This window comes from Leuciscus leuciscus, assembly GCF_965113295.1.
Source record: "Leuciscus leuciscus genome assembly, chromosome: 13".
Lineage (NCBI taxonomy): Eukaryota > Metazoa > Chordata > Actinopteri > Cypriniformes > Leuciscidae > Leuciscus > Leuciscus leuciscus.
The window spans coordinates 38633950-38654659 of record NC_138737.1 but is presented as its reverse complement, the minus strand read 5'-3'; the positions used below and the strand labels follow the sequence as shown (position 1 = coordinate 38654659).

The 20710-nt window shown below is 38.7% G+C and overlaps 1 protein-coding gene across 6 annotated transcripts in view; it reads left to right on the top strand.

Moving 5' to 3' along the window:
* cabin1 (calcineurin binding protein 1) overlaps positions 1-20710 on the top strand; it is a 129712-nt gene that overhangs the window by 102475 nt on the left and 6527 nt on the right. For all 6 annotated transcript variants that reach the window (XM_082188661.1, XM_082188660.1, XM_082188658.1 and 3 more), the window contains 3 exons: positions 3060-3134; positions 14801-15068; positions 18590-18733. In XM_082188661.1, coding sequence (XP_082044787.1) covers positions 3060-3134; positions 14801-15068; positions 18590-18733 — 487 coding nt within the window. The remainder of the gene's footprint in view (positions 1-3059; positions 3135-14800; positions 15069-18589; positions 18734-20710) is intronic.

The window sequence follows — 20710 nt, the reverse complement described above, 5'->3', positions numbered from 1 at the left end:
TCCCGAGATCGCTACTGCGCAAACTCAAGACCCAAGATATCAGCGTCATATCGGGACACTGGCGGCTTCACTTCTCACCAATGGAAGAGAGCGAAGGGGCGTCGTCCATATCTTTTTACAGTCTATGGGCCGTACTATTTGAATTCATTCATTTGAGTGGTTGACTCCTGAAATTAAAATATTAGACAGAACGATAAAATAACTTTATTAACCGCTTAATGCGTTTCTGTTCAGATTGATTAAATTTGATTTACTTTTTGATTATGTTTCGTTCCTTGAACCGGTTCAGAGCCCTGATCTTGACTGCCCTTTTCCACGAAAGTGACTCTGGGTTCGAAATGAGAAAAAAGTACTCAATATGACTTGTGTGCTGTATTATAAGTCTTCTGAAGCATTCTGCTGGTTGGTTTTGTTTATACTACTCTGAACCAGAATATTTACTTTACTTGTGTAAGTTCTCGGTGTTTCATACTGACAGAACTTTGTTTTGACTTGCTCATTTTCAGGACACCATAACGCCATCTGCACATTTTGGCGTATCATGGCTGTGGTGCAGATTATTTGTTCCTTCTGCATCCTCTCGGGACCTCGGCCCGTGTGTGTGTGTGTGTGTGTGTACACTGACTTTTATTCCATATTTGTAGATGGTCTGATTATGGTCCTTCATTAGCGTGGGTCTCTTCTGCCAGAAATCATCAACTGATTTCTGAGAGCTTTTCTGGCAGCTTTCACACATACACACACACACACACACACTGGCTAGTGAGTGTTTGTTTTCTGGAGGACGGTCTGGGTTGGCTTCATGTTTGCTCTCAAAATTCAGTGAAATGTTCTTTTACACTCTTTTTAGTGCGAGTCGAGCTCTTTTTTTTAGTGCTTAAGGGGAGAAACACTGGTCAATTTTGAGATTTTTGGCTATTTGGCTTCAATAATTCAAGTCTTCTTTCAGACTTGTGGTGAAAAAAAGTCCAAAATACACATTTAGGTCTTTATTTTACTACACTTTGTCTAATTGCGTCTGTGGATTTCTCCTAAATTCAACAAAAGTTGGCGTTGTAAATCCTCCCGCTGCTCCGCGAACGCTGTCTGCACCCTAACATATACCGCTGGAAAGCTCTCTCTCTCTCTCCTGTACAATGCTGTCGGATCCAAATATGGACATTTCCTTTTTATCAGTAACCAATCGTGAAAGTGCAATGGGGCGTTTAACTCTAAAAGCGAAATCTCATTGGCTGATGTCAATTTTAAAAGCTGTTTTTTCTCATACTCTGAGCCAGAAATCTCACATACACCAAACTTTCCAGTTGTATTCTTATCTATATTCTTAAGGTTTTTACCGAGGAGTTCGTTCATATATCATTCAGATTCTGATTTATACAACATTTTATACCTAAAAATGGGGCGAATATAGATTTTTTATAGCTGTTGACAGTTTATTCTGATTAAAGGAGTGATTAAAAGATATCCAAAATCCCCTCTGTAAAAACCTTTGACTGTAATATATCAGCAAAATGAAACAAGAATTTTGAATCTGGCTTCATCCAATGTTCAGATTTCTCTTCTGGAAATATATGCAAATTAGTGCATATTCAATGAGATACTACCTAATTTGCATATTTAAACATAAATATTCTAAAAACTTGTAATACAAAAGATATTTGTCTTAATGTCAGTAATCAACTGAGGAAGTTTCATGTTGATATCTATTAGTTTAAAAATAAATCCTATTCACCTGGGGTGTCTCCCCTTAAGGTATCAAGTATTTGTACTTAGTATTTGCTGATAGTAGGGGTGTAACAATACACTCATGTCACGATTCGATACAAAATGATGTGGCCTCACTAAACTCACGATATGATACTATCGCAATAGTTTAAGCCAAAATAAAAAAAGAGTTTATTTTTATTTTTTATTATTACTTTATGAGCTTGAAATGTCAACTTTTTGGTGGAATGGACTTTCAGTGGAGGGACAGAAATCTCTCAGGTTTCATTTAAAAATATCAGTAACACTTTACAATAAGGTCTCATTTATAAGCATTAGTTATTACATTAGTAAACATGAACTAATAATGAGCAATATATTTTTACAGCATTTATTACATTTGTTAATGTCAGTTAATAAAAATGGCCATGTTAGTTCACAGTGCATTAACTAACGTTAACATTCAACTTTTGATATTAGTAATGTTAAGATTAACATTAACTATGATTAATAAATGCTCAATAAACAATTGCCAGTTCATGTCAACTACTGTAGTTAAACTAATGAAACCTTACTGTAAAGTGTTACCAAAATATCTTCCTTTGTGTTTGGAAACATGTGTGAATTAACCCCTGTGATGGAGTGTCACATGCTCCGAAACAGTCGTAAATGAGTTGTAATGGATTGTAATAGTTGTAATTTCTGCCCTGAACTGGACGTTTTAAGACTCGTTTACCTTGAATGACCTCGCTGAATGATTCACTACACTCTGAGCGCATGAAACGAGTAACTACACCTCTGTCACGGTACTGAATGTGCGTTTAGTTGTGAACGTGGGCAGTCATATGTTAAAGTGCGGAAGTGGGAGTTCTGTGTTGTGAACGAGAACGTTTCTTTTTCTCCAAAAGAGCAACAGAGTTCCTGTTTTTATTGCATTTCCACTCTTACATTCTGAAACTCTTTTTATTCATAGTGAGACTGAAGTGCCATAATTACAAGATGACAAGATAATCCGTCTCTGAACTCTATCATCAGACTCGGAAATGATTCATTTCTATGCCGATGCTTATAATGCCATAAAATGGATCCGTGTGCACCTTTTGGTGTTTATATGACAGTATAATCTACATCATTAAATCACTTTCGTTTGCACATTCTTGAAGAACAAAGAAAGTGCAAAGTTAACTTTATATAAAATTCAGAGAATGCTAATAATTTTTCCGAGTTCAACAAAAGTGTCTATGGTTTGTAAAACGGGAATGATGGTAAACATGACATGATACAGCATTGCAAACCTTCCCGTTGTGATGAATGCTAATGTTGATGTTATTTCTCGTGTTTCTGTGTGTCTGAAGGTGGATGAGGATGTAGCACTCGATCAAGCTGTGAAGTTCTGCCAGATTCAAATGGCAACGTCGGCACAAAGACAGGTAGGACACACACACACACTCTCTGTCTCACTCCAGGAAATAACACACACACTCCTGCTTTTCCCGCTGGAATGCAAATCCAATTTTCTCTCCTCTGCTCACTCCATTGGAAACACAGCCGACTTGCTGGAAGTTTGCACATTTGGATATAGTGTTACCCGTTTCTGCTTCTGTTTCTCTCCTCTCCCACACACACACACTCACACACTCACACATCTCTGTCTTTCTGTGCCATTTATCAGATGCATTAATTATGCACCGTTTGCTAGTATCCCTCGATTCCTCTCGCTGTTCAAATAATGAAAACTTTTGTTGAGAAGCACAAAGAGAGAGAGAGAGAGTGAGAGACAGAGAGAGAGAGAGAGAGAGAGAGAGACAGAGAGAGATTGAGAGAGTGAGATTGAGAGAGAGTGAGAGAGAGAGAGAGAGAGGGAGAGAGAGGCTAGGCTGTGTTTGGGCAAGAATATTAACACACTGATTACTGCATACTCACTACATACTAAATACTATCTACTATTTAAAAAATGGCTTACAACTGAATGCATTATGCAAATTAAACAGAGTCAGATAGCAGAACGCATCATTGTTGTCATGGTTTGTAGTGATGCACTGAAATGACGATTCTTGAGGCACAAAACATTAAATTATGGACACTTTATTTATTTATTTATTTATTAGCCTTTGTATTCATATAATATTAATGTTAATTGTATATTATTATGATTATATGAATGTTTAATACATTCAGTTAAAATGGTAATATATTCTGTATATTCACATTTTAATATTATTCTTTTAATATACAAATTAATCTATATGCATTAATAATATATTTTAAAATCAAACCTTTCCACGTCCAGGTTTCTGTTGGTTAATAATGGATCGGTTCAGTAAAATCTTTTTAATAGTTTTAATTCTTTGAGGACATTCATTTTTTTTAATGAATGATTTTCTGATTTTCTAATTAGTCTCAAAAAGATGTTAAAATATATCATAATTCTTCAGTTGATTCATCACACTGTCAAGTGTTCAGCGCATGTCATCTCTGCTCCAGCTCCACAGGATATGAAGAAAAGGTTTGAGGGACAGTAACATTTCTTTAAAGAAACGAATACTCTTTTTTTTTTTATTCAGCAAGGTTGCATTTGAATTGATCAAAGTGACAGTAAAGGACATTTACAGTGTTACAAAAGATTTGAAATAAATGCCGTTCTTTAGAACATTCTGTTCATCAAAGAAAACCCTGAGAAACAATGTAGCACTTTTTGGTCAAAATATGAAGCCACACGACTGTTCAATAATGCAGGAACGGCTGCTGGAAGTTCAGCTTGGCCTTGACAGGAATAAATTACATTTTTTAAATGTATTATAATAAAAAATAAATAACATTTCACAAATTCAGTTTTTACTGTGTTTTAGATGAAATGAATGCAGCACGACAAGTACAACACATGACAATCTTCTTAACGGTAGTGAATGTCACATTAGCACCGTTTGACTGGGGTAACAGCAGCTGTAGTGGTACTGTGGTGTTTACCATGGTACATTTTCATGAGTGTATGCCATTCCAAACACACCCAGAGTGTGTGAGAGGGCTCGATGTCGTCTGGGGTTGATTCAGAGACACACACACACTGATGTCCAGCTCTCGTTCGCTCCTGTATAAGAGGAGCGTTCTCTCTTTTCATTAGCCATTCATTAGTGCACTGAAACTAGCTTGAGCAAAACGTATAAGAGCCCCTGGTGTGTGTCTCATATCTCTCTCTCGCTCTCTCGCTCTCTCTCTCTCTCTCCATCTCTCACCCACTCATCTCTCTCCCCTCCTCATCCCCCGATTCAATCGCTTTCATTTCACATCGCTGTCTCTCTTCATCTTCTCCGCTGCTTACTTTGCTCTAATACGCCATTACTACATTGTTTTCTGTCTGATAAGCGACAGGTCGATCATGTTGGTCCACCATTAGTGTGTATTACTCCATCACACACTCTATAGCTCTGCTGTTTTGTTTATGTGCATTGATATGATCAGGCGAATGTTGTTAGATAATGTCAGGGCTATTTCCTATTTGAATGCCCGGTGCAAAACAGTAATCGGTCTTTTCTCGCCAGTGTTTCCTGCACTGCACTTTAGTAAACACCGTCTCTGTATCATTTTCTGTGTTTTGAGCTTGCGAGTTGTATGTGATTTAAAGAGAAACATTGAATACCACTACAAAAAATGAATCGCAGGGGTCCAGAATAAAAAACAAGTGAGCCGATGACTGCAAAAATGACATTTAAGAGCCAGATAACTTTTTTTTTTAGTTCACAAATTACAGAATTTCTCAAAAAGTTTCATATTTTCTGACACTGATATTCTGAGATGTGTATTTCTCACGGTTTAAAAATATATTTGACATATATTTCTCAAAAAATATGATTAAATATTAAAACATACATGTAAATAAGTAAAACTGTAAGGCATGTTGTTTCTGCTCACCGTGACTGCATTTATTTGATCAAAAATACAGGAAAAACATTAATATAGTGAAATGTTATTACAATTTAAAAATCACATGATCCTTCAGAAATCATTTTAATATGATGATTTGCTGCTCAAGAAACATTTCTGATTATTATCAATGTTAAAAACAGTTGTGCTGCTTTATATTTTTTTTGGAAACAAGTTTTCTTTAATTAACTGAAAGAGATTTTAAAAGAACATTTATTTGAAATCAGAAACGTTTGTAATATTATAAATGTCAATTTTGATTAATTTAATGCATCCTTGCTGAATAAAAGTATTAATACATTTTTTTTAAATCTTACTGACCCCAAACTTTTGAATAGTAGTGTATATATAAATGTTGATTATGGTTCCAACATGACATCCGCCTTAGTTTTACTCCCAAATTTTTATATATATTTTTTTTTTATTAAGCTTTTATTATAACAAAGCTCTGTTGGGTTGAGTTGAAAACTGTTTAATATGCATCATAATGACACCATTGTGATATGCCAGTCAGAAAACAGATCAATTTAAGAATTAAATAAAGGAGTTACTGGTCTGACTCAGTCTGAGAACGGACTTTCTCACTGAATCTCGTCAGATTTCTCAGTCACTAACTGAACCACTGGCTCAAAACAAGTCGAGGACGGTTCCTCTGCTGGTCTGTCCATCGTGCCCTGCTCACAGCATTAGTAAAGCGAGGCTAAAACTGAACTCATCCTCTTTCCTCAGACTGTCTGAGGCGGTTTGTTTATTCAGCGGGTCTTCTCTCTTTGTTGTTTACCTCAGGAGTCACGGCTCTCTGAAGCAGTCAGTCAGACAGGAACACGCGCCTGTCGGTGGGAAGCGTGGGTTCATGCTTTGGTTTGAGAGAGAGAGAGAGTGAGTGGGTTGGGGTGCGCATCAGAAATGCTTCTGTGTGTGTTATATACCGCAGAGCACCAAACCTGCTCAAGACTACCAGACAAATGACTGAATTCAGACACAGCCATGCAATCAGTCACTGTGCGATCATAACTCACCTGTGTGTGTTTTCAAAGGGTTTCTCTGTATCCAGTTCGAGGCTCTTTTTTTACTGATTACACAGTTTTATCTAAAGTGACTTGCTGTACGTTTATTACAGGGATTTTCCCCCGGAGCTCAAGATTCTGTCGTCATTGACTCACACTCATGTCGTTCCGAACTCATATGACTCTCTGTCTGAAAAACAAAATGAGATTTTTGCCACAATAATCTATTAAAGTGAATGGAGCTCCAAAAATGACAAAAAGCACCATAGTAGTAAACTGTACAGCTTTTGTACTATATTGAATCTGTTCTGAAGTCATACGATAAGTCTTGTGTGAAATTTGAGTCGAATTTTTAACAGGACCACATAATGGGGTAGTGTATATTCAAATATGGCTTGTCAAGACATGTTTGACACACCAAACACCATAAATGAATGTCTCCTATTTCAGTCGCCGTGTAGTTTAGTGCAGTTGTGTGGACTATTTCTGTGGTGCTTTTTATCAGTTTTGTAGCTTCACATCATCTGCCCTCATTTTTAGGCATGTGTGCCCCTTTCTGATATGATTTTTGTTTTTTTGTACACAAAAGGAGATGTTTAGCAGAATGTCCATGCAGCTCTTTTCCATATACAAAAGTTACAGGTGAAACTCGAAAAATGTGAATATCGTGCAAAAGTTTGTGTATTTCAGTAATTCAAATTAAAAGGTGAAACTAATATATTTAGTTTAAATAACTATATACATATGCATGATTATACTTTTCAGAGGGCTGACATTTCTGTATTTAAAATCCTTTTTTTTTTATTGATTTCATGTAATATTCTAATTTTCTGAGATTTTGAATTTGGGGTTTTCATAAGCTGCAAGTAATCAAAATTATAACTTTTGCACGATATTCAAATTTTTCGAGTTTCATCTGTACATTGTAAATGGAAAAGAGCTGCATGAACATTCTGCTAAACATCTCCTTTTGTGTACAAAAAAACTAAAATCCTAGAGGTTTGAAATAGCATGGGGATGAGTAAAAGTCAGTGTTTTAACCTTACAAAGTTGGTAATGAATGCAGAAGTTCTGGACTCCTTCACAGCTTTCATTGACCAAGGATCTTCCAGAGGCGAGAGACTGACATGTAAATCAACCAATTGCAATTTGTTTTCATCATCATGTTTATGGGAGGGAAAATGCAAAGTCGATGTCCCTATAATAGCAAACATAGTGCAAGTTTACGGCAACAAAGGTGATGTAAACTTCACTCTAGCGGTCGCGATAACAGAACATTTTACATCATTGGCGAAATTTTTGTAGCAGTGACGGAAAAATCTGAAAGCCGTCCGTCATTTTGACAGATTACGCTGAGAGTGATGCATTACAACTTGTAACTGTAATTCTGACCCCTGTCCACTTGGTGGCGACTGCACTCTTGCTGACTATCAAGTTAATGGTCAACGAATGGCTTTTCTGAGTTACGTGACATTGTTTACAAGCTGTTTTATTGACGTCTTTCTGCGGTTGAAACACTGATTGAGCGATTACATGAGAGACATGATATGGATTTCGGTAAGTTGGACTGTATATTTCATGTATTTTTTGATAATCAATCATGTTCATTTGGTTCTGTAACGTAGTAAAGAGGAAGGAATTGATGCCGTTCACTCGCGCTCTGCTTCGCTTGAACTCAGGCGCTACAGTGATCTCTCGCGCCACATCAGAAAGCGCCAAAACGTTATTTATTGTTTGAATTTTGTGATAAAATACACCGAATTTGAAAGCTGAGACTTTATTTCATATCAAAAGTAACAAAGCACAAAACTTATTGCGATTTATTGGATGCAGATGCAATTTTATTAACTTTTAAAAACCTTTTTTTAATTTTAAAATATTTGTTTTATTTTTGGTTATCACTTAAAAAAAATAAATAATTTAAACTGGATAATATTTAGAGCTTTAAAGTGCTGGAAAAAGTGTGAAGCTCTTGAAAAGTGCTTGAATTTCACTCTGAAAAGGTTGTACGAAACCTGAAATGAAAAATGTAAAAACGTTCAAATAGTTCTGCCACAATACCATGGTTACAGTCAGCGTTACTGCATTAAATCCATGGTTAATGTTGGTGATTTGTGGATTGAAAAGCCGTCTATAACTTGTTCGTTCATGACACAGTTTCTCCTGATTTTCCACATCAACTCTATTTGATCTGATACCTGTTGTTTATACACTCTAAAAAAATGCTGGGTTGTTTCAACTCATTTTTGGGTCAAATATGGACAAACCCCCACTCATTGGGTTACATTTTTAAAATACATTTTTTAACCCAACGGCTGGGTTTGTCCATATTTGACCCAAATGTATGTATCATTTTTTAGAGTGTATCAGAGGATTCTGTGCTAATCTGAATGCTTCTCGCAGATCTCGCACTAGATCTCGCCGTGATGTTATTAATACTACAGCAGATTCAAACGCGTTCTCCCTGGATCTCCCAGCACTGTGTAGTAATGCGGTCCGCGAGTAAAGCTGTTCTGAGCTCGAAAGCTCGGTTACGTTCCGCTTTCATTTCGTTTGCCATGTGGTGTTTTTCATATGCAGCAGAAATAGCGGCTCGTATCAGTCGGGCAACGTGGCGTTTACACCAGTGCGACCTCTAACAAAATCTACTCGCACCGGCAAGCAAAAAGGTCGCAAAATGTGTCCATTTGGTCGCAGTCTGGAGCCCTGATTATCCAACGGTCCGTGACGTCTGAGGCTGAAACTACCCACTAGGACATCATCACCCCCTCGACGGGGTCAGCCCTATGTTCCCACAGCCCTATGTTCCCACGGCCCTATGTTACTACATTTCTAAGAATTTTTTTTTACTGACATTTTTTAAAATTAGGCACTATGTTCCCACAGCCCTATGTTCCCACAACCATATGTTCCCACAGCCCTATGTTCTCTCATTTAACTATGTCCCCTATGAAGGATAGGCTTTAGTGCTTGTGCTGGTACAGGGATAGCCCAATTACATCCCAGACATGTAGGGCTGTGGGAACATAGACATGCTCCCCCCTCGACACACAGCCAGTCGCTCCTGAAGTTCATGTGACACATTTAAGCCTCTGTAATTCCTCAATTGCTGTAATTGCTGAAGGTCCATTAACATGTTTGGAGTTCATTAACTTCCTGTCAGTGGGTTTCTGTCTCTTTGTGCTGTCTAATGCTCACTCACTCGCTCTCTCTCTCTCCATCTGCAGGTGAAATGAGTGAGATTTAAGGCTACAGGAAGAGCTGCTGTTGTTTTGATGGGTTATGAATGGTTTTGTTTGCTGTAGTTTGAGTCATTCTGGGGCTATTAGAGTTCAGAAGAAAGCCAACAGAGCAAATATATTTCACTATTGCAAACTCGCATGCGAGGACTGGCTCTTTTTTTCACAGGTACATGTGAAAGTGTTTTATCCTGTGCATGGGGATAAAGAACCTCACTGTGAACAACAACATATGAATGCTAACGGCCCTTGCAAACATTTACCATGGTAACTATGATTTCGATTCATGATGTTTATTATAAGGCAAGCGTCACTATCCTGGGATGTGTTTTTTTACGTATTCATAGCCATGTGCATTACCCTCGTGACTGGCGTAAATCTGAGGGGGGGTGAATTGCTGTATTTTCATATACTTTTAAAATACATGCATTTCATGATACAGCTTCTGACAGCACTGCACGAGTTAGCGGCGCCATCTTTTGGCGGGACACCCAAAATGAATGTTTGCTGAATGCAAAGTGGAAAAAAATGAGTGTTGGTGAGTGTATGAAACTAATATTTACCAGCTGGCTGATAACTGGCCGTGCGTGTTTCTGAGTGAACCATAATTACTGTATCAGCCATTGGCTTTCTCAACGCAACAGTCTGTTTACTTGCAATTATGAAATTCAGCCTCTTATGCAAATTGCAGGTCACGCTCACATTTCTGTTTGATAAAATCAAAACTGACACAAAGCCTCATTGGCATATCACTTTGTTGTCTAATTCGCTTTTGTGTACAGTATGTTAAGAGGTTAACCCATATTTAAGCACACACACCCTCATAATTGCACATGGCCGAACACATGGTTGTGTGCGTGTGTGTTATAACACTCTATTTCCATAGTTACAGGATTGTGCGAGCGCTCCACGCAGCGTAACTTTACACGTGTAACTCGAGCCCTCAGTTAAATGAAACACCTTCTGTGGTGTAGTCCTTCATTTCTTCACCTCTCTCCATTAGCACCGGCTCAAGGCGAGCCTCTGCTTTAGTGTGACCATTTGGCCCCCTAGTGGTCAAAACGTGCAGGTTGAGGACAGATACATGTTACCGGGTTGACAAACGGTCAGATATTATTGTGGTTGAGATGAAACTGTGTTTTTCTGGTCATCTCTGTGCCGTGGGCTAGACAATCTCATTTGGGATATTCCTTTCCCTCATAGTATAATCTTAACCTCAAGCCTCAAAAACAAAGTCAGCTTGGAAATAAAGACCGTAAATGAGTTATGGATGCCTCTGTTTGGTGTAATAGTAGTAATGGAGTGCAACGGTCAGGTTACAGAAGTAAAATCTCATTCATTTTTTCCCCATTGGTAATTATTTTTTTACAGTAACTTGTAAACCTTTAAAGACAGACCTGCTGTGAGCTGCGAGGTTTTTAATTGATGGTATGATCGCGATCTTCAAACATTAAACGGCATATAAATCAAAAATGCCTAACATTACTGAATGAAATGTTGAGTTATTGGACTGAAGCTTTAGGGGTGTTGATGGACTCGATCTACTCCATCTGTGTTTTGATCATCGTTCTGGATGTAGTCTTTGATAAAAACAGTTATATTTTTTTCAGTTATATGATAAAAATTTTACTTTTTTTATTAAACATACCCACATATAAGTGTTGATAAAAAAAGAATGCATTAAACGGGAGCGCTTGTCTGAAGTTTAAAATCATTGGTTACCCGTAAGCCAATCACATAACGTTTGGTTATGACATGTGTTATGCGCTGGCTCAGCCGCATCTAACTTCCACTGTAAACACATGTATGATGCGAAAACAAAACCATCGAGGGAAATACCGGTGTGAACATGGCTGTGAACGACTTTTGCAGATTATGTGAAGTAAATCTACGCATCCACGGTACAATCAGCGTCTATACGTCACGGCTCTCAGCCCGCCCTCTGTTCGTTGATTGGCCGGCTGTTTTGAGGCCGGAGGAAAACTGGGAGAAAGGTCGCTGTCTCAGACTGAGTACAGAAGCGAACTGAAATTGAGCGGAAGTACGAAGTCTGACGTAGTCAGGCTATAGGGTTTGTTCTTTCTTTTGATATATTGCATGTTCAGATATTCATACAACAAAATATTCCAGCGGCCGTGAACATTTTGTGAACATGATAAAAAATTCTGGCGCTGACTGGCAACTTTTTTCAAAAACGCGGAGTAGTTTTATATTTCTTTATTGTTTTTAATTTGATTATTCTGTTCATGGGATTGTAGTTCTTTCCCTCACTAAAGCTGTTATGTACACAGTCTTGTGCCTTTGTTTTTTTGTCTAATTTTCAAAAACTACTTTGCTTCAAATCAAAGTTTGTAGTGTTGTGATTCACCTCGTAGCTTGTTGGCTTAGTTCATGGCCTTTAACATGCTTTAACGCTTTAACAAAGACTTTTTTTAAATCACTTTGGAAGAAATTAATGGGGGAAAAAACAACACTTCAGGAACCAGCGCTGCTGAAAATGTGGATGGGTGCTAATTCACTCTATACAAGTGCACCATCTTCATATATATATATATATACTAGTCATTGATGTCAGATTAGGAATCCACGCTATCTGAAATTTTGTGTATTGCGAAATTTCCCCACGTGGATTTTGCATCGGATTGAAGTTTGTTTGTGTTTGCACATGTGAAATTTCCCAAAAGTTTTGGTAATGTGGCCATGCCTTTATATTTCAGGAGGGACTAAATTCATAGAGATTTCACAAGAGATTTGAGTGTGGGCTCTTTTGACTTGGGCAAATAAGAAACCATCTAACAACCACTCGGAAATCTCTACTATGTAACAACTCAGAAACTTCCTAGCAACACCTTGGCAACCACCTGTAACTGCCTAGCCTACCTAGCCTACAGGCAGTGAGAAACCACACCGAATATAAAAAAAAAGACAATATTTTGAATCAAGAATTGATCTGCCGCATGATAAAATGTACAAAAACATCTCATAGAGGCGTAAAGAAGGGACCGTAGAAACTTGGGAGTGTTGTCTTTTGTCCTAGTTTTACATATGCAATCAACATCGAGTTCTCTCTTTTATCATAAGCTGCAGTTTCCTCCCTTCCTACGGGAGGCTTTTACTGAACATTAGTGCACAAAACCAAAGAGACGTGATCCGCACCCGTACAACTCTTCAGAGAGAGAGAGCGAGAGAGCAAAGTGCGTTTGATCAGCTATTGGCTGCGGTTTGGATCTGTTGCTATGGCAACAGCTGGTTCTGTTGTCGTGTAGTTTGTTTGTGGAGCCGTGAGGTGAGCTTGTCCCTGAGTGCTTCTCTCAAGACACACACGCACGCACGCACACACACACACACACACACACACAGGACCCAGAGCTGTTTAGTTTGTTTGCCCGTTCACATGCTTTTTCTGCTGTGCGTCTACTGAATCGTCCATCTTGATGAAGGGGTTTTGACAGGGCAAAACGAGACACTCGATCACAGGTAGGCCTCACAGATGCAGCTGATTGGATGATTAAGTTTGTCGCATGGATATTTGCTCAACAAGTGTGTTTCCTGCTCATTGATTGGTGTTTTAGTAGTTATAATGCTGTTATACCAGTTCTAAGAGTTAAAGTGCTGCTTGCTTAATTGTATTTGCTTTATAATGCTTATTTATGACGACTTTTGTGTTATTGACTGTGAGAATCAGTGGTGTCATTTCACCAAAAGCCAAGGTAAAAGCAAAAGGCGAACTCTGATGACTTCATAAAGTTTGACTCCCTCAATGTGACGACAAGTGTGTGTTAGTTTTGATCATAACCAAAGCAAATTAGACCGTTATAGACCACTGTTATATGGATTAAGGGCTTTCAAGTACTTCACAAAACTTTTTTCCAGCACTTAAAGCTCAAAAGTCTGAATATTATCCAGTTGAAATGTTGTTTTTAATGTGATGACTAAAAATATTTTTTGTTCATCCTTCAAAGATTTTCTGAATTTGTAAAACTTAAAGTTCACAATAGGAAAACTAACACTTGGTGAAATACAAATAGTTTAAAATAAAATAAAAAAAGAGACAAAATTACCACTTTAACCTGTAGATGGCAGCGGAGGAGTGTTTTTCTCATTAGCCATTTCCACTCCCTAATGTAGTTTTTTTTCTCACTTTTTTCGTTTGAATTTATTATTTGAGAATATCAAATAGCTATTATAACATATTTTTTTTGTCTGTTTTTGTCACTTTTTGTACTGAAGTGGGAAGTAAATATTTGTAGGAAAAGTCGCAAAGCCTCATGAAACAACAACAACTTTTCTTCAAATTGCGAATTAAATGACAGTGAGTAAAGAGCGCTTCATTTATAATCACTGAAGCTCAGTCCGTTCAGTGCAAACTCACTGAGTGCGAAAACTCCCGTTTTAATCAGTGAATCTGACTAAACTTCACAATGAATCTATCGTGTCTGGTTTGTTTGTTATAATGAGAGGATTTGTGTGCATGTAAAACTTAGTAAACTTGCACTAAAGAAACGTATTCAGTATTTTGAAACGATACTGAGTGGTTTCTCACTCTCTGAGTAAATCCTCTGATTGGTCATTATTTTCAACAGAAATGCCTGTGATTGGCTACAATACTCAACGCTGCAAAATCACATTGTAAATAGACACCGTTGAACTTGTGTGACTTCAATGTGACAACCAGATCCATTTAACTTGCTTTTTAACATTTACAAACTACATGTTGCCCTTAATAATATTACTTTGTAATGACCTGACCAGGAATCCAAGATATGGCAGATCCAAGAATGCAGAGAAGAACTTATTTCACTCTTTCTCTTCTTCTATCACTTTCTCTTTGGCTCCATTGAAGTATTGGAAGAGCACTGTTTTTCTCTGTTTTTCTTTTTTTGAGCACGTCGACTCATGACACTGTTTTTCTGTCTCGTCTGTTTACAGAGCTCCAGTGATGCGCCAACCACTCCCAAGTTTAGTAAAGACCAGCGAGACATCTTCTTCCCAGCATCATTCTCCACGCCGTGCCTCCACACACACACAGCATCAGCGCAGGACGGGGAGGCCAAGCTGAGCAAGACCCCTCGGCCACTTCTCATCCAGACACAGACACACACCACTCCATCACAGATCTACTGCCAACCCGACCAATCGCAGCAGCGCAAGACGCCTAGCCAGCCAATAGCAAGCATGGCCTTTGTGCCCCACACAGGTACTGTATCTAATCATCTTTGCAGTGACACATTCATTCCACATTCACATTTATTTGTATAGCGCTTTTCACAACACGCATCGTTTCAAAGCAGCTTTACAGAATTTACAATTTAGAGTGATCTGTTATCAGAGGTAACTGTCTTAGTTATGTATTTCAGAAATGTACATACAGTACAGGCCAAAAGTTTGGACATATTACTATTTTTAATGTTTTTGAAAGAAGTTTCTTCTGCTCATCAAGCCTGCATTTATTTGATAAAAAATACAGAAAAAAATGTAATATTGTGATATATTATAACAATTCAAAATAATTGGTTTTCAATTTATTATACTTTAAATTATCATTTATTTCTGTGATGCAAAGCTGAATTTTCAGGATCATTACTCCAGTCTATCACATGATCCTTTAGAAATCATTCTAATATTCTGATTTATTATGAGTGTTGGACACAGTTCTGCTGCCTAATATATTTGATGAATAAAAGGTTAAAAAGAACTGCATTTATTCAAAATAAAAAAATATTTTCTAATAATATAAATCTTCTTTACTATCATTTTTTATCAATTTAACACATCCTTGCTGAATAAAAGTATTGATTTATTTCAAAAAAAGAAAGAAAAAAATGACTGACCCCAAATGACTGACCAGTCGTGTATATTGTTTTTTTAAAACATTTGCTTCTTTTTATTTCTTTTTATTTTTGTTTGTTTACTTTTTATTCATCAAAGTATCCTAAAAAAGTATCACAGGTTATGAAAAAATATTAAGCAGCAGAACTGTTTCCAACTTTGATAATGAATCATCATCATATTAGAATGATTTCTAAAGGATCATGTGATAGACTGGAGTAATGATCCTGAAAATTCAGCTTTGCATCACAGAAATAAATGATAATTTAAAGTATAATAAATTGAAAACCAATTATTTAAAATTGCAATAATATATCACAATATTACATTTTTTTTCTGTATTTTTGATCAAATAAATGCAGGCTTGATGAGCAGAAGAAACTTCTTTCAAAAACATAAAAAATAGTAATGTTTCCAAACTTTTGGCCTTACTGTATACAAATCACAGTTAGCAAAAATTTTTTTAATTTAAACAATGTTATAATTTAAGGCAGAACAGAAATCAAGACACATAAAAGAATCAACTGTACATTTTATTCTTAATGAACAAAATAAGCCTGAACCTCGAGCTGAGACTCAAACACAGATATGGCCTATGACACAGCGCTCCTACATAACAGCTTATTCCTATCAGTTATTTTGTCTTTGGGTCGTTATATTTCACACAGATTTCTAAATCAGATACAGATAAAGTAGCACAATAAAGATTACATTTATATGAATGCATTAGTGAGAGAACGATTGTGAATAATCACTCAATAACGTCCACGATGGTTTCGGACACCCAAATGGCTGTTCCCTCAAATAGTGCCTTATTTAAAGTTGTTTGGCTTTTAGTATGAATATGTTAGCCTTACTGTTATCTATAAGCTAGTGTGCTCCAAAACAATGACAAAATTCGCATTTAGAAAACCAAACCCAACCTTGAACATGAAATTCGGGTTGACAACCCGTTAAAACCCAACAAAATGAAAGTCAACTCGACTTTAATTCCCAACCAAAATGCAACACCTGCAACCAAAATTATCCCCTGACTGACATTACAACTTTCTACTCAAGGACTTTGACAGAATTGAAATGGAGTAAAAAGTACGATATTAGTCTTAAAGTAAAAAGCTTCCAGAAAAATATAATACTCAAGTAAAGTACAGATACTCGAAAAGTGTCCTCAAGTAAATGTATTTTGTTACTGTCCAGTTCTGCAGACATGTGACCAGAAGATGGCGTGTTTGTTCGTGAAATTATACATACTGTTTATGATTTACTCTATATAACCATTTCCTGTTGGGGATCAACATGCAGATCATCACTTCAGCAACACTTTCATTACTTGTCGAGCTAGCCGTGTCACTTCCTCCTGTGTGTCGTTTAGGCTGATGTGTTCTGTGTGTCATGCTCTGTTGCTAAGGAAACAAGGTACATGATTGTGTTAAGTGTGCATGTATACGACTGTGTGTGTGTGTGTCCTTGAGAGGCCAAATGAAAGTGCATGACGCTCTTCAACCAGTCAGCTGTCTTTAAAATTCAGTCACAGTTTCTGTCGTATGTCAAAAACTCTTTTTCATCATGAGCAGATCATCAAACGACCTCAGCGCTAAACAGAAGCATACTTAGATGCACACAGACACACTATATCTGTCACTTTAGTAGAGATTACTTGTGCTGTGATCAGAGTCAGTGGTACTTTGACCCGGTTAAACACTGCCGTCATTCTCACATCCAACATAAACACTGAAAAATAAAGGCCGAAATCGTCTTAGTGTTGATATGCATCAGCATTGTTGATGTTACAGCGTTTCTGCGAGTCTTAAGAAAAGTCTTAATTCACCCTTACATTAATTAAGTCCTTAAAACGGTCTTAAATCAGAGCAGAAAGTCTTAAATTCATAAAGTCATGACATTAAATGCATGCAATGCAGAAAATGAAAATCTTCCTAGTATTTTTGTCCTATTTACCAATACAAATATCTAAACAAGTTGATTAAATCAAGGTACATTTGTTTGAGATGCAAATGTAAAATTAAGTCTTGAAAAATGTAACAAAATGTATTATGCTTAAAACAGGAACAAATATCCGTCAAAACTTCTAAATGAAGCTGTTTTTTCTGAGCCCGTTGACAGATATTTTTTCTTGTTATGAACTTCATTTTGATCAGTTTCACAGAAAACAAGACTTCTTATTTTGTCAGTTTACATCTGAAGTGAATGTATCTTGATTTAGGAATATTTAGATGTTTGTATTAGTCAAAATAAGAGAAATACTGAGGAAAAACATCCGTGTTTTGCTGTGGGATCAGAAGTTACAATAAAAGTTATTTCCATAATGTAGTGTTGAGGTGAACGATTTAAGATTTTTTTGCGTGAAAGGAATTAAAAATGATCAGATATTTGTTGGAAGTGTTTCTCCCTAGACATGTACATTTAGAGAACATTGATGTATTGTGTTCACTTCCATTTATTCCTTATATTTTCTTTACTTGATCTTAAAGTCTTAAATGAACCTTCATGAAATATGCAGTAACCCTTTGTTAACTAAAGCTATTAAAATTATTTTTTCTTAATTAAAAAAATAGAATAGAATATAGATATTAGATTCAAATCTTAAAAAGAGAATCATTTACAATTTTGCCTCAGCAACTGACTAAGGTAAAAACTGAAAATACAGCTAAAATAAATAAAAACAATGACGAAAGCATATAACTAAACTTGAAATGAATATTGGAAATATATGTACTTGCATTATGTACTTGACGCATTAATGCAGAATTCAGTTGATTTGCACTCACAGAAGAGTTTTGAATGTGGCCCATCCTGAAGGATGTCTCCTGACTCTCTCTCTCTCTCTCTCTCTGTGTGTGTGTGTGTGTGTGTGTGTGTGTGTGTGTGTAGAGGAGCGAGAGGAGGCAGCGTCTGAGGGTCTGCTGTACCGTCAGCATGAGTCTCACCTGTGTCAGCAGATGAAGATGATGGCCAGTGTCTCTCAGATTCACAACACACACGAGTGGCCGTCCTGCTCCACTCACACCAGCACAGGTAATGCAGACACACACTCGATGCTCCACTCACACCAGCACAGGTAATGCAGACACACACACTCGACGCTCCACTCACACCAGCACAGGTAATGCAGACACACACACTCGACGCTCCACTCACACCAGCACAGGTAATGCAGACACACACACTCGACGCTCCACTCACACCAGCACAGGTAATGCAGACACACACTCGATGCTCCACTCACACCTGCACAGGTAATGCAGACACACACACTCGACGCTCCACTCACACCAGCACAGGTAATGCAGACACACACACTCGACGCTCCACTCACACCAGCACAGGTAATGCAGACACACACACTCGACGCTCCACTCACACCAGCACAGGTAATGCAGACACACACTCGACGCTTCACTCACACCTGCACAGGTCATGCAGACACACACACTCGACGCTCCACTCACACCAGCACAGGTAATGCAGACACACACACTCGACGCTCCACTCACACCAGCACAGGTAATGCAGACACACACACTCGATGCTCCACTCACACCAGCACAGGTAATGCAGACACACACACTCGATGCTCCACTCACACCAGCACAGGTAATGCAGACACACACACTCGACGCTCCACTCACACCTGCACAGGTCATGCAGACACACACACTCGATGCTCCACTCACACCAGCACAGGTAATGCAGACACACACACTCGATGCTCCACTCACACCAGCACAGGTAATGCAGACACACACACTCGACGCTCCACTCACACCAGCACAGGTAATGCAGACAACCACACTCGACGCTCCACTCACACCAGCACAGGTAATGCAGACACACACACTCGATGCTCCACTCACACCAGCACAGGTAATGCAGACACACACACTCGACGCTCCACTCACACCTGCACAGGTAATGCAGACACACACACTCGACGCTCCACTCACACCTGCACAGGTAATGCAGACACACACACTCGACGCTCCACTCACACCAGCACAGGTAATGCAGACACACACACTCGATGCTCCACTCACACCAGCACAGGTAATGCAGACACACACACTCGATGCTCCACTCACACCAGCACAGGTAATGCAGACACACACACTCGATGCTCCACTCACACCAGCACAGGTAATGCAGACACACACACTCGACGCTCCACTCACACCAGCACAGGTAATGCAGACACACACACTCGATGCTCCACTCACACCAGCACAGGTAATGCAGACACACACACTCGACGCTCCACTCACACCAGCACAGGTAATGCAGACACACACACTCGACGCTCCACTCACACCAGCACAGGTAATGCAGACACACACACTCGATGCTCCACTCACACCAGCACAGGTAATGCAGACACACACACTCGATGCTCCACTCACACCAGCACAGGTAATGCAGACACACACACTCGATGCTCCACTCACACCAGCACAGGTAATGCAGACACACACACTCGACGCTCCACTCACACCAGCACAGGTAATGCAGACACACACACTCGACGCTCCACTCACACCAGCACAGGTAATGCAGACACACACACTCGACGCTCCACTCACACCAGCACAGGTAATGCAGACACACACACTCGACGCTCCACTCACACCAGCACAGGTAATGCAGACACACACACTCGACGCTCCACTCACACCAGCACAGGTAATGCAGACACACACACTCGATGCTCCACTCACACCAGCACAGGTAATGCAGACACACACACTCGATGCTCCACTCACACCAGCACAGGTAATGCAGACACACACACTCGATGCTCCACTCACACCAGCACAGGTAATGCAGACACACACACTCGACGCTCCACCCACACCAGCACAGGTAATGCAGACACACACACTCGATGCTCCACTCACACCAGCACAGGTAATGCAGACACACACACTCGATGCTCCACTCACACCTGCACAGGTAATGCAGACACACACACTCGACGCTCCACTCACACCAGCACAGGTA